The sequence below is a fragment of the Dermacentor albipictus genome, chromosome 5 (assembly GCF_038994185.2).
Source record: "Dermacentor albipictus isolate Rhodes 1998 colony chromosome 5, USDA_Dalb.pri_finalv2, whole genome shotgun sequence".
In the NCBI taxonomy this organism is placed as follows: Eukaryota; Metazoa; Arthropoda; class Arachnida; order Ixodida; family Ixodidae; genus Dermacentor; species Dermacentor albipictus.
In genome coordinates this window covers 69,311,236-69,325,438 of record NC_091825.1, presented here as the reverse complement: position 1 = coordinate 69,325,438, position 14,203 = coordinate 69,311,236, and the positions used below count along the sequence as shown (strand labels likewise).

Genomic DNA, 14,203 nt, shown 5'->3' with positions numbered 1-14,203 from the left:
GATAATGAAACCGGTTCAGTTGTGAGTAAGCAACGTCTCGACTTTTTTTTTTTCTTACCCTTTCGTGCGTGTGTGCGTGTCTTAGCATGCGAACTGGTCAGATTGTTTTCTTCTATCGACCAACAGTCTGCGTTGCCACATTTTTCGAACTTGAGTTTGCTGCCTGTAAAAAACGTATTGTCATTTCTCCGTGTACAAGAACATCACAAAATAGACAATTTGTATTAAGCCTGAATACTCATAGGATATTTACGTGTGTTACATGTGTTTTTTTTAATGATTTTCAAACAAAATTTCAAAGACTGCTCTGCTAGAAAATCAGAGCGAAATACGCATGCAGGCCTTTCAAGCTATTCAATGGAGCCCCAGAAGGAAAGCCTGGCACGTAGGAGGTCAGAATGCTATAGGTTAATATATGAGCAGCTTTATATCTGAAGACAATCTATGAAATTCTACTGCAGACTATGTGAATGAAGTTCTACCGGCATTGCTTATGACTCAGTGAACTGTGAGCAGTGAACATTGTAAACAATTAAACAGCTTTTTAGTATCAGCAATAAAATCTCATCGTCTGACTAGGATTGAAATCCGACATCATCAAAATAGTTATATTGCACATCTTTATGCCAATTATGTATTCCACTGGCTACACTGAGAAACAATGTGAGAACATAACGCTATCAAGATTTCCACAGTGTTATTCACTGGCACGAACGCGACTGAAAATTAAAATTAGTGGTCATGAAGTTATAAATATGTGACAGGCATTCCACAAGCATCCGAAAATAGTGATTATACCAGCTTAATTCACAGCGTAAAGAGGGACGTGGGTAGGAAGGTACTCTGATGCCGCCGATATAATGTTTTAGCTGAAGCTCGGCCTGTTTTTTTTTCGAGAGAAAGCTTATAACACTATAATTAAGACAGAAAGGAATACCACAGGTGACAAGTTAAGGAACAATGAAATAGGAATGATCATATGAGAGCAAACTTGCCCGAGCAAACTTCAACTCAAATAAACAAAAAGAACATGCTGCTGCAGGCAGAAGATCCGGAGCCGAACTCGCAAAGCTCTTCCTTCGCAAGAGATATTTGCCGTAGTCCAGCCCCCTTCGCTAATATTATGTCTAGCATCAAGATTGGCTGAAATTTTGTCTAAAGAAGAATTTAAACCTAAGAGCTTTTTGTAAGAATTGAAGCCCAGGGACAGAAATAAATAAGCATTTCCGTCATCAGAGCTATTTGTTATTGGCCGGCCGCCTCCCCTAATAATATGTCCTACATCAAGATAGGTTGGAATTTGCTCGTACTCAGAGTCTTAGCCTAATAACGTTTTTGTGAGTAGATACCGATATTCTCAGATCCGACAGCTAAAATAATTTAATCGTCTGGGCCCGCATTGACAAAAATCCCCTGCTCTAGAATGTCTCGTAAGAGCAAATTCCAGCCAATCTTGATGCTGGACACGCTAGTATCAAAGATGGCGGTCAGCCCGTGGCAAAGAGCCATTACGAACGAAAACATTTGTGGATTCGGCTCACCGTGAGTAGTGACTAATGGAAGAGGAAATAATAAAAAGACGAGAAGTTTAGAATGGAAAAAAACATTTTAATAGAAACATGCAGGTCGAGAAATTTAATAATCCTGCACTCTAGGAGATTTAAAGACCTTCGTAAAGGCTCCTTCCTTTGATGGGCGATAGCAGAATACTTCTGGCATTGCTAAAGTAATATTTGCACTTCTCCATCATGAACGCGTGCAGCAATGTAATGCAACACGTGACTTTTTATTTACGTTAAAACTATTGTTTTACCGTCAATAATAGCGCTGATTCCGCACCATCTGCGTAGAAAGAGGCAAAATTATGCGCGCGAGAAAACTAAATGTCCTGGTAGCTAAATAAACATATAACACATTTACCTTCAGTTTTTTCTTCAGGGCACATGTTGAAATCGCGAAATTAATAATATATGGGGTTTTACGTGCCAAAACCACTTTCTGATTATGAGGCACGCCGTAGTGGGGGGCTACGGAAATTTTGACCACCTGGGGTTCTTTAACGTGCACCTAAATCTAAGTACACGGGTGTTTTCGCATTTCGCCCCCACCGAAATGGGGCCGCCGTGGCCAGGATTCGATCCCGCGACCTCGTGCTCAGCAGCCTAACACCATAGCCACTGAGCAACCACGGCGGGTGAAATCGCGGAATTAACGCAAATCAGTAGTGATGTATGTTTGCAGCAGAAATCTTAAGAATATCGCGCCACTTTCGAGATATCAGCACTTAAAATTAGCTTTGGAATACATTGGTATTCCAGTTAACAGTTTCTGAAAAACCGTGCGTAATACAGCTCCAGACAATCTTGACTCGAACGCCCCTGCAATAATTAGGAGGTTCTGGGCACGGGTATTTCAAAGTTTGTGCGTGTCTTGGAACTCCTGCTGAGCAAAAATTATCTGCTGCTGCTAGTCTTTAATTTTTCGAATGCAGCATGTGCCATAAAAGGATGAATTGAGAAGTTCATTAGTGATCTTTTTTTGTTAGTCGTTTGTGCGTGTCTTGGAACTCCTGCTGAGCAAAAATTATCTGCTGCTGCTAGTCTTTAATTTTTCGAATGCAGCATGTGCCATAAAAGGATGAATTGAGAAGTTCATTAGTGATCTTTTTTTGTTAGTCAATTGCACATTGTGATTTGTCGCACAAGTGATGTCAACCTCTACAGGCGATCCAACTGAACAGGCCGAATCGCGACATTTACTCCATGCAATACCTTTTTCATTGTTTGAACTAAAAAACGAAACACCTTCTAATCAATATACATTCTGCTATCTATATCCAGATAACTCGAGAGCACGTAGTAGTAGGTATACAGTACCAGCGCAGTACGAGATAATGATATCTGGCCAATTTCTGTTTCCTATATCCTCTCTTTTGAATTCTTGTTTACTCTATCTCAGGCGTTTGTTGGTGTGAACTCGTTGCTTGCACTTTGCGTTTGTAGTCTAGACGCTAGTGGAGTTAGAGCGTGCCCACTCTGCGATATGCAGTGACTCCAATCAGAATGCGCCACGCAGAAGCCCCATGACCGACTGACTTCTGTAAAAACCGCCAACAAGCAACCTTATTGTGTTGTTTGTCTTTCTTCTACAATAATATACATATAAGAGTTGCCGAATTTTTCAGGAACATTTGGAGGGTCTTCTACATCATCCTTGAATAAAAAGAAAGGCACACTGATATAAATTATGGCATAGTATTGCTTACAACTATAGTTTTAATGAAGTTTCATGGACACGTACATGTGGAGCGCCTTCTTTTTTCATTTACACCAATTCTTATTTAATTTGCCTGTGGCACATAACATAGTTCTAATCCTTGAGCAATATTACTCAATGAGGCTACCATCATTTCTGCAAGAAATAAAAGTGTGCAATTGAATAATTACCATAATTACGGTAAAGAGCTTCATAATTAATTACATTAGGCACATATTTCAATCTAAGAGTTGTAGCTAGTTAGATTGCAAAGCATATCCAATTGGAACAAATTCCGAGGATGGCGCCGGTTTCAAGATATGCGGCGTAAAACTTGCAGTAAGAATGACATGTTGTTGCACTTACTTTTTAAAGAAAATGCTGTTCTCTGCAAGAAGCACAAAAATAACTGGGACGCTAATGCATTTCGTGAGACAATTTGGAGATTGTTGTCTCGAAACAGGTGTAGTCTTGAAACTTCGTTAAGTGGACACGCCTTGCGATTTCACCGCCTTCAATTCGTACATTTAAATATGTGCTATAAGGCAATTATTAAATAGTTAATTGAAGTAATTATGTTAAAGAATAAATTACTCATGCCTTTGTCTATTTTCCTAGACCTAATTATCACCTCATCAAATAATTCAGCTCAAGCGTTAGAATGCGGCTGTCTGCCACACACAAGTTTTAAAAATGTGGTGCAGCTATAAACCCACCTTGTATGTGCCACAAATGAACAATACGCAATCGCCACAGCAACCATGATAAAAACAGGCGCAATCTATATTATAAGAAAGCGTTATATATGCTTGCAACATGGAAATTCTTCGATTCTAGTTTGTATGCTGGAATCCCAGCTACCACTTGACCACACCAGCGCGATTTAGCTGAGTAGTATCGCAATCTATCATATGGCTGTGTGCAGCCTATTCGCGACTGGTCGCAGGTTCTTTTATAGCTAGCTCACAATTATTTGATTGCAATAGAAGCAATTCTACCGCAAAGCAACTTTTCGTTAGATGCGTAGCCTGCGTCGAACTTCGACTTTAGCTTGGACCCACGAGGGCGGGTAGTGATGGCTAAAAAGCAACAGCCTACGCACATGCAGGCGTGCAAACTCTAACGCCTGTTGAGCTATAGAGCACCTTTTCTCAGAATAATTCGGCTGAATGGTTGAAGAAATAAATAAATTGGAGCCACGATACGAGGCCATTCCGTGTATCTCGTCGAGGCGACGGCGTGCACGGTGCCCGTGGCTGACCCTTGACCCCGTGGCCGCGCGTCAGGAGGAGGTTGCACTTACGCACCGGCAAGTGTCCCGTAAATCGTGGAGTTCATGCCGAGGTCGGTATGATCCCCGTACGAGAGCTGCGTAGAAAGCAGCGACAGCGCATCTCTCCTCCTATTTTATTTTATGTTTGTTCTCCCCTTACTTCCATTTAAACCATACACACATGGATCACGTGCAACGGTTGAGTGACTTGCGTGGTTGCATGCACGGCTGTAGCAAAGTCCTGTGCCGTAATGGCGTTTCCAATTCTCAGAAGCCGAAGGCAAAATGACTCGTGATACCTCGGGCCCGAGGAACCCTGAGCGGCTGCCAACTCAGACGAGGTGTCTGTGCAAGACACTTAAATGGACGTTGACAGCCATTCGTTCTCACCCTCCCAGTTCGGTTTTCATGCGGATCATTCGTGAAGAAACGAGGATATGTTTTCTTTCTCTAGAAATGGTCGGAATACCGTGAGCTTAGTTTATTGTCTTACCTCGCGCATCACTGGAGCTCGTCGTGGTCCGGTGATGATGCTTATAGAAAGCGCCGATGTACGACCGCCATAAAAAGTGGATATCGTAATTTTGAAACCGAGAACCAGCTCTGTGGAGAATGATGAGTTGTGACAATGTATCCTTATGCTTCCTTGCTTTGTTAGAAGCACCAAATTACGATGAAAAATAAAAGAAGACGTTGCTGCGCTATGAGCGCTATATGTTCTCTGCCACGCAAGTACAAAGTGGTCCTGTACTGAAGCGTTGTTCTTCAGTTGCCAGAGAGGCCACATATGGGCAAGAGGGCGTGGACAAGAATTCGAGCCATCACAAGTTGTGCGGGACGGACGAAAGGTGTTTGTATATCCTGGGCCTTTCGAGAGCAAGACCAATATCTTCACTGTCGTGATAACATTGTGAAATGGTATGTGTATCTTAAGACCATGTTCTTACACACACCGCTTTCTGGAAAAAGAAAAGTAAACCTGAAATGTTCCTTCGTGGAAGGTGTCGATATGACATGAACTTCAAGGCCACCAAAATAAAAGCAAATATAACGTGAAAATTATTTGGTCACACATGGGAGAGATGATGAGAAATTCGGAGATGCAAGACATCGGTAACTAAAATGTAAAAAAATAAAAGTGATATCTTCAGCTCCTTCTGTGTCATGTTGGAACAACCGAAGAACAATAAGAGCGTAAAAACATGATACGTTATTCGTACCTTCACTGCATCGTCACGCAATAACAAAGTTGATTGTTTGTTCGTTGTCTATTTTTCAAGCAAGAGAGTAGTAGCTCCGGAAGAGAGAGCGAATAGAGCTACTAAGGAATTACATTCACCATACGATAGTTGTTAGAGGCGCCAAGCACAGTACACATGTTGTTCACTGAACATATTTTTTGGTCGTTCTATCTTCTGCAATGGAGAAATCACGACATTCTCCACAACTAATCTGTTCTAGTCATTCTTCTTGTGCTGAAGCTAATAAATGTTTTCTCTGCAGTGAATACTTTACATTTAATCTGTCCGCTCCAGCTGAACGACACTTGTACAAGATGAGAATCTACCTAGTATGCTGTTGGACAGAATTTAGAACGATCTAAATATATCTCCGCGTAACTTCACGTATTGCATAGTGCAGATAACTGGTGATCTCTTAGGGCTAAACGAATGGGTGTCAGGATAGGCGAAATGCCTTCTACGGAGGCAGTTGACAACGTGTATGATGAGATTAAGAAACTTGCAGACATAAGTCGTAATCGCCAGATGCAAGATAGGGTAAATGGGAGAGGCCTTCGTCCTGAAACACGCATAAAGTAGACTGGTGAACATGAAATTTAGTGCTATTGGTTCAAAATAAGCATTCCCCTAGCGATATATCTTACGTATATATCTATGCAAATGCAGAATTTGGCGATAACTAGAAACTAAACACATAAATTTTTCACTCAGCCCTGCTGCCCCGTTAACGTTTCTGTGGATGGTTCGTTGCGATACGCATGAAATTTCCCAATGTCTCCATGGAAAGCTGACTTCCGCGAAGCCGTTGTTGCACTACGCATGCGTGATTCTCATATGCCTATGTGTCACTATAAGCGCTGATTAGTTATCAATCAGATTTTTGTCCTATACAACTGCTGAACTACGAGCACCCGTTTCCCAAAAACGGCGAGCAGCGCCCTGGCCACGAACACCACAAATATTGCATTCTAAGATTTCATTTTTTTTATGCCTTCACACCTGGTGAAGATAAGCTACATAAAAGCCGGCTTTACCAATACGCAGATTTCATATGTTCCCTGTTTTACAAACAGACAGCGAAAAGTTTGTGTTCGTATAATCAGTTTTTCGTTTACAGTTACTTCATAAGCATTTTTTTTATTTCTTGCAGGTAACCAAGACTACATAACTGGTCAGGCTATTCGCATAGTTGGTGAGGTTTTCACATAGCTTGTGAAGGCGTGAATTAGGGAAATCCTTTGTCTGTGAATATATTATTCATTCATTCATTCATTCATTCATTTATTCATTCATTCAAAATTCAATAAGCTTTCCCTATACCTTCCACCACAGTGTGAGTAAACCAGTGCGTGACCGTGTGAAAGAATGCAGCCGCATAAGAATCAACGGCCAGACTTCTAGCCCATTTCAAGAAGAATTTCTTTTTAGTCTACTTGAACTGACTGTTATATAGTAGTTGATTACCGTCGAACAATTATCTTATTTGAGAGAAAAAAAAAGACCTGGATCCATATTTACTAATCTTCCGCTTTGTTATCCATTCATGATCTCTTATCACGCGGCATACACTGCGTAACGGCGACATGGCAGCGCACGAGTCATGGCCGACCCAGTGACGAAGCGCGAAATCTTTTTTTAAAAGAAATCAAGTAGAATGTTAGAAGGTACCACAGCTCTTGAAGTATCTCTTTTGAGAAAGAGTCCAAACATATCTGGCTTGAAAATAATATTTTCATTTAAATCCTGCAACCTTTCACCACATCGTCTCTAACTTTTTTTGCCCTTCACTACTGCCTTTGCTGTCTCTCGTAGTCTATATTATGTTCCTGAGTATTCGATTACAAGTCAACATTCTTGTTTTCTTGCTGACCGAGTTCAGATCCTCAGTTGAATCCACCACACTTGCGTCTGGAGAAGACGTCCAGCATTTTAGACGGCCGGTGTTATTTGTACTATTTGTCGGATTAGATTCTATTAGATTATGTGGTTTACGTTCCATAACCACTATCTGATTATGAGGCAAGCCGTAGTGGAGGACTGCGGAATTATTTTGACCACCTGGGGTTCTGCGCCTATATCTAAGTACATGGATGTATTTTGCATTTCGCCCTCATCGAAATGCGGCCGCCATGGCCAGGATTTGATCCCGTGACCTCGTACTTAGCAGCGCAGCCTCAACGCCACTAACCAACCGCGGCGGGTTACTGTTACTAAGACCTTTACCGATGGTTAAACTTCCCCGCTGCTGAAATGATTCGAACAAATTACTGCGAAATTCGTAATAGTTAGCCGCCGCGCAAAGTACTGACAATTGCAAGAAACTTGTTACCTTCGTCAATCAAAAGCTTCCTGTGTAGCAGCTTACTGTCGTTCACGCGTTTTCCACATGGGCGAAACTGTCGAGGCTTAAAATGCCTCGCGCGATTCATGGCCTCTATATTATTTTCGGATGATAGTGAAAGCGGAAAAATTCTGGTTGGAATATTTCTTTGGCACAGAAAATAATTGGCAGCCTAAATTGTCCATTTATTGAATTGGCGCAGTAGGCAGGACAAAGGTGTGGCCACTGTAGTATACAAGAACTTCCTACTGGGCTACTTATTATTCTAGATTGATGCTCAATTTTTCGAGAACACAAAAGGTGAAGCTTCAGAGATAGGAGACCGGAACATCGACTATAGATTCTCCTCCTCTGTCCGCTAGAAGCATCAAGGTTTCCAAAACAGTACCATAAGAAGACATAATCAGGTGGCAGGATACGAAGAACAAGCGCTCAATCTTCGTACAGGATCACCGTAACAGAGCAGACCAAGCCCAATGAAGAGTTGACGCCATCAACGTAGGTCCCTCGCCTCTGTTTCCCGCCGCCTCTCTCCCTCACCGCAACACCCAGTAGGCACAGACAGGGGGGGAAGAAATAAAATAAAGTGTTCATTTTTTCGCTCCTATGTGACTGCGTCTTTTTTTGCGTTAACTTCTGTTGGAAGTATTTCTTACACACTAGGACATGAGAAATTTAGAATTACTAGAGCGTATGAACGTTAATGTATAGCATACACTGGCCGATGCCCAACGTGAGGCGAAATTGGTGCTACATCACGTTAGGTAACTTGAACATAGGCGCTACGTTGGCCACAGTGACAATTAGGTACAATGCGTGTAAGGGGTGTCGGAAGCCACACCAATTGCCTTATTCACTTTTCATGGCCGCAGGCTGCGGGATGAAGGAAAAGTCCAAGAACGCGGCCCGCTCCCGACGAGAGAAGGAGAACGCGGAGTTCGGTGAGCTGGGCCAGCTCCTGCCGCTGCCGGCGGCCATCACCAGCCAGCTCGACAAGGCGTCCGTCATCAGGCTCACCAGTTCGTACCTGAAGATGAGGGACCTGTTCCCGGACGGTGAGTAACCGGCCATCCGTGGCAATCTCATATTGACGATACTACACGTATCGTTGAGATAGCGCTAAGGCGGGACGCCAAGGCACATGGACATAAGGAAAGACTGGGGCTTTAGCTCTTATGATATCATCTAAGCTTACAGTCAACAAAGCATGCCAGACGGTACAAAAGATTTTTATGTCCCACTGTGTGCTCTGTTTGCGTTAGATTGTCCACAATAGAGTGTCAATTAGCAGGCATCATTCTGTCCTCTCGTCCATGTACAGTTAGCTGTCTTGGATGCCTTTTATTCTTCGCGTCCTTTTCGGAGTTCGTGTGACAACTCCAGAAAGTTTACAACTTCGGCAGATAAAAATATACTCGAACTCTATACTAATTTCTCAATAGTCCTCCTGACTATCGACTCAGGCTCAAGCGCTTTAGAGCAGCTCACTCGTTGCCGAGCGTGCAGATTAGATTACATTAGATAGATAGATAGATAGATAGATAGATAGATAGATAGATAGATAGATAGATAGATAGATAGATAGATAGATAGATAGATAGATAGATAGATAGATAGATAGATAGATAGATAGACAGACAGACAGACAGACAGACAGACAGACAGACAGACAGACAGACAGACAGACAGATAGATAGATAGATAGATAGATAGATAGATAGATAGATAGATAGATAGATAGATAGATAGATAGATAGATAGATAGATAGATAGATAGATAGATAGATAGATAGATAGATAGATAGATAGATAGATAGATAGATAGATAGATAGATAATTAAAAATTAAATTATGGGGTTTTACGTGCCAAAACCACTTTCTGATTATGAGGCACGCCATAGTGAGGGACTCCGGAAATTTCGACCACCTGGGGTTCTTTAACGTGCACCTAAATCTAAGTACACGGGTGTTTTCGCATTTCGCCCCCATCGAAATGCGGCCGCGTGGCCGGGATTCGATCCCGCGACCTCGTGCTCAGCAGCCTAACACCATAGCCACTGAGCAACCACGGTGGGTTAGATAGATAGATAGATAGATAGATAGATAGATAGATAGATAGATAGATAGATAGATAGATAGATAGATAGATAGATAGATAGATAGATAGATAGATAGATAGATAGATAGATAGATAGATAGATAGATAGATAGATAGATAGATAGATAGATAGATAGATAGATAGATAGATAGATAGATAGATAGATAGATAGATAGATAGATAGATAGATAGATAGATAGATAGATAGATAGATAGATAGATAGATAGATAGATAGATAGATAGATAGATAGATAGATAGATAGATAGATAGATAGATAGATAGATAGATAGATAGATAGATAGATAGATAGATAGATAGATAGATAGATAGATAGATAGATAGATAGATAGATAGATAGATAGATAGATAGATAGATAGATAGATAGATAGATAGATAGATAGATAGATAGATAGATAGATAGATAGATAGATAGATAGATAGATAGATAGATAGATAGTGACTGTACCCGTGCCTGAGGCTGATGACAAATGTAAACTTGCCGTGCAATTTACCTGACACTCTTCATGCCCTGATGCATCGGTTCTGCAAACGTTCTCATTTAATCTTCTGTCCTCCTGTTGCTTATACCTACCTGTTGCATAGTCTCCCCGTAGCTTCTTTTAAACCTACGTGTTTTTTGAATGGCTGAGCTTGCCTGGTCCACATTGCTCTGACAATAACTTTCCTTTCGGAGCATATTCCGCGTTTACCTGGCTTGCATACATACGCGGCAAATGCCATCTACGCTGTCAAACCTCTTCGTGTAGCATTTAGACATCGTTGATATAGATGTTAATGTATAAGGTAGTGCGGCTACTACCTATGCGCGCTTGAAGTATGACTTCACTGTATCTATATGCCACTAAGTGGCCTAAATGTGCCATAGTTGCGTTTAGACAAAACATCCCGTTTTTGTCTCGCTGTCGTATCGCCAATAACGCACTCGCCACAATAACTCTCAAATATCTGGGCGTTGCCCGTTATGTGAAGTCCTTTTCGAGAGCTCACATTGGTCATGATTCATGCTTGGTAACACTTTCTGGTATAGCTTCGAGGCTCAGCAACCAACTCAATAGGTTATACACGGACACACCTTTATTGGTTTACGTATGTCCCACATATCTTTGAATTTGAATGTTTGTTACAGGTATGTCCAGGCATTCCTCCTCATAAAACGTAGGTCCTGCAACTTTGAAAAAAGTGAAGCACCACATTTCTTCAAAGAACTTCGTCGGTTAGTGGATCAACGGCGAAATCCCAGCAGGCTGGAAGCTTTCGATAGTCACTCCCATACCGAAATCAAACAAACAGCCACATGTACTGTCGAACATGGGCCCTGTATCTCTCACACTTACTACGTGTAAGTTGGCGGAGCGAATGGCTCTGGCACGCATATCTTACTTTCTAGAAACCGAGGGCCGCTTCCAACCAGCATGGACAGGGTTTAGACCAAACCTTGGCACTCATGACAGCCTCCTACTTGTGAGGGAAGGTGTACTGCGTCTCCCGACACCCGCAAAGCGACACCCGAGCATCCACGTGGCGGTTGACCTCCGTAATGCTTTTGATACTGTGGCGCTTGGGGCAATCATGGCAGCTTCCGTAAGGCAGCTGAGAGGCACGGAATCACAGGTCGCCCCCTCAGCTTTGTGCGTTCCTTCATTCAAGACCGCACTTTTTCCATACGGGTAGACGGAGACGTCGGGAAGGTTTACCCAAACAATGAGAGTCCCACAAGGCTCATTACTATCACCCTTCTTCTTTAATTGCACTATGATAGGCCTGACTGACTGGAGGCTATTTCCGAACTGGGCTCCACAAGTGGAAGACGTGTGATACCACATGTCTTCCACTTCTGTGGTATCAGCAAGTTGGGGCTACCGCACACAGCAGCAGCCGAGCACAAAAGTAGTTGGATGCGACTTTTCATGCGCAATAGATAGGAAGGCACGGAAATGTAAATTGACCAGTTAGGTCACCGGACCTGTCTCCACTCAGTTTCTTTCTTTAGGGTTATGCGAAAAATCGTGCAATATATATATATATATATATATATACATATATATATATATATATATATATATTGTCACGTGGTAGTGACGGTGAAGAAAGAAGCAGTACGGTGGAATACAAAACTAGCTTTTATTGGGCGAACCTGTGCCCACGAAACAGGCTACACATAGCACAACGAAAGCGGCGAACACGCTCGGCGATCGTCGAAAATCTGATCAGCGGGTCAAGCGCGTCGGCTTTTATAGATCAGTCGTCGAATGTTCCAGATTACCTGATGGGACCCGCGTGTCTTCCACAAAGTTCTACACCATTCGTGTCACGCGATGAAATCTGATAACACAAGGTTCGGCGACAACAGACACGCGGATAGAAGCATCGGTAACTTTCCAGAAACTTCGGATACATGCAAGCGCGTCCCGCGCTGCGCGGTAAGATTTGTTAGGCGGTGAAACCTGGTCGCCCGATAAATATAAATACACGTGTCAATACCCCCCTCTTAAAAAGCATCGTCCCGATGCTACAAAGAGAGCGAAACACAAAGGGACACTTATTAAACATAAGTAACAAAACAACGAAAAGAAATAAAGTCCAAAGGTGAGTTACGCGAAGTACGAAAGTCCGTCAACGCTGGTGGTACGGCTTGAGCCGCACAACGTGGACAATTTCAGGTCGTGAGCGGCGCCGCTGTGACAGCGAAATGCCGTCTGGCACGACCTCGTAGTCCAGTGCACCAATACGTCGGATGATCTTGTACGGTCCAAAATAGCGACGCAAAAGCTTCTCGCTCAGTCCTCGTCGGCGTATAGGGGTCCATACCCAAACACGGTCGCCGGGCTGGTACTCGACGAAGCGTCGTCGGAGATTGTAGTGTCGGCTGTCGGTCCTCTGCTGGTTTTTGATTCGCAGGCGGGCGAGCTGTCGGGCTTCTTCGGCGCGCTGGAGATAGGTAGCGACGTCAAGATTCTCTTCGTCCGTTACGTGCGGCAGCATGGCGTCGAGCGTCGTCGTCGGGTTCCTGCCGTAAACCAACTTGAACGGCGTGATCTGTGTTGTTTCTTGCACCGCCGTGTTATAAGCGAATGTTACGTACGGCAGGACGGCATCCCAGGTCTTGTGTTCGACGTCGACGTACATCGCTAGCATGTCGGCGAGGGTCTTATTCAGCCGCTCCGTAAGACCATTCGTCTGCGGGTGGTAAGCCGTTGTCCTCCTGTGCCTTGTCTGACTGTATTTCAGAATGGCTTGGGTGAGCTCCGCTGTAAAGGCCGTTCCTCGGTCGGTGATGAGGACTTCTGGGGCGCCATGTCGCAGCAGGATGTTTTCGATAAAGAATTTCGCCACTTCGGCTGCGCTACCTTTCGGCAGTGGTTTTGTTTCAGCGAAGCGGGTGAGGTAGTCCGTCGCCACGACGATCCACTTATTTCCGGTTATTGACGTCGGAAAGGGTCCCAGCAAGTCCATCCCGATCTGCTGGAATGGTCGGCAAGGGGGCACGATTGGCTGTAGGAATCCGGCTGGCCTTGTCGGCGGTGTCTTGCGTCGCTGACAGTCTCGGCATGTTCTGACATAACGGGCGACGTCGGTGGTCAGGCGCGGCCAATAATACTTTTCTTGTATCCTTGATAGTGTCCGGGAAAATCCGAGGTGTCCAGCGGTCGGATCGTCATGTAGGGCATGCAATACTTCTGGACGTAGTCCTGACGGGACAACAAGAAGGTAATTGGCGCGGACTGGCGAGAAGTTCTTCTTCACGAGTAGACTGTCTTGAAGCGTGAAGGAAGATAATCCGCGCTTAAATGCCCTGGGGACAACGTCGGTGTGCCCTTCCAAATAATCGACGAGGCCTTTAAGTTCCGGGTCCGCTCGTTGTTGTTCGGCGAAGTCTTCCGCGCTTATTATTCCAAGGAAGGCGTCGTCATCCTCGTCATCTTGCGGCGGCGGGTCAATGGGGGCGCGGGATAGGCAATCGGCGTCTGAG

At 43.6% G+C, this 14,203-nt stretch overlaps 1 protein-coding gene across 2 annotated transcripts in view; it reads left to right on the top strand.

Annotated features, from left to right (window-relative positions):
• Positions 1 to 14,203, top strand: part of sim (single-minded) — a 108,587-nt gene that overhangs the window by 32,635 nt on the left and 61,749 nt on the right. For both annotated transcript variants that reach the window (XM_070539630.1, XM_070539629.1), the window contains one exon: positions 8,983 to 9,165. In XM_070539630.1, the coding sequence (XP_070395731.1) occupies positions 8,991 to 9,165 (175 nt within the window). In that variant the 5' untranslated portion in view covers positions 8,983 to 8,990. The remainder of the gene's footprint in view (positions 1 to 8,982; positions 9,166 to 14,203) is intronic.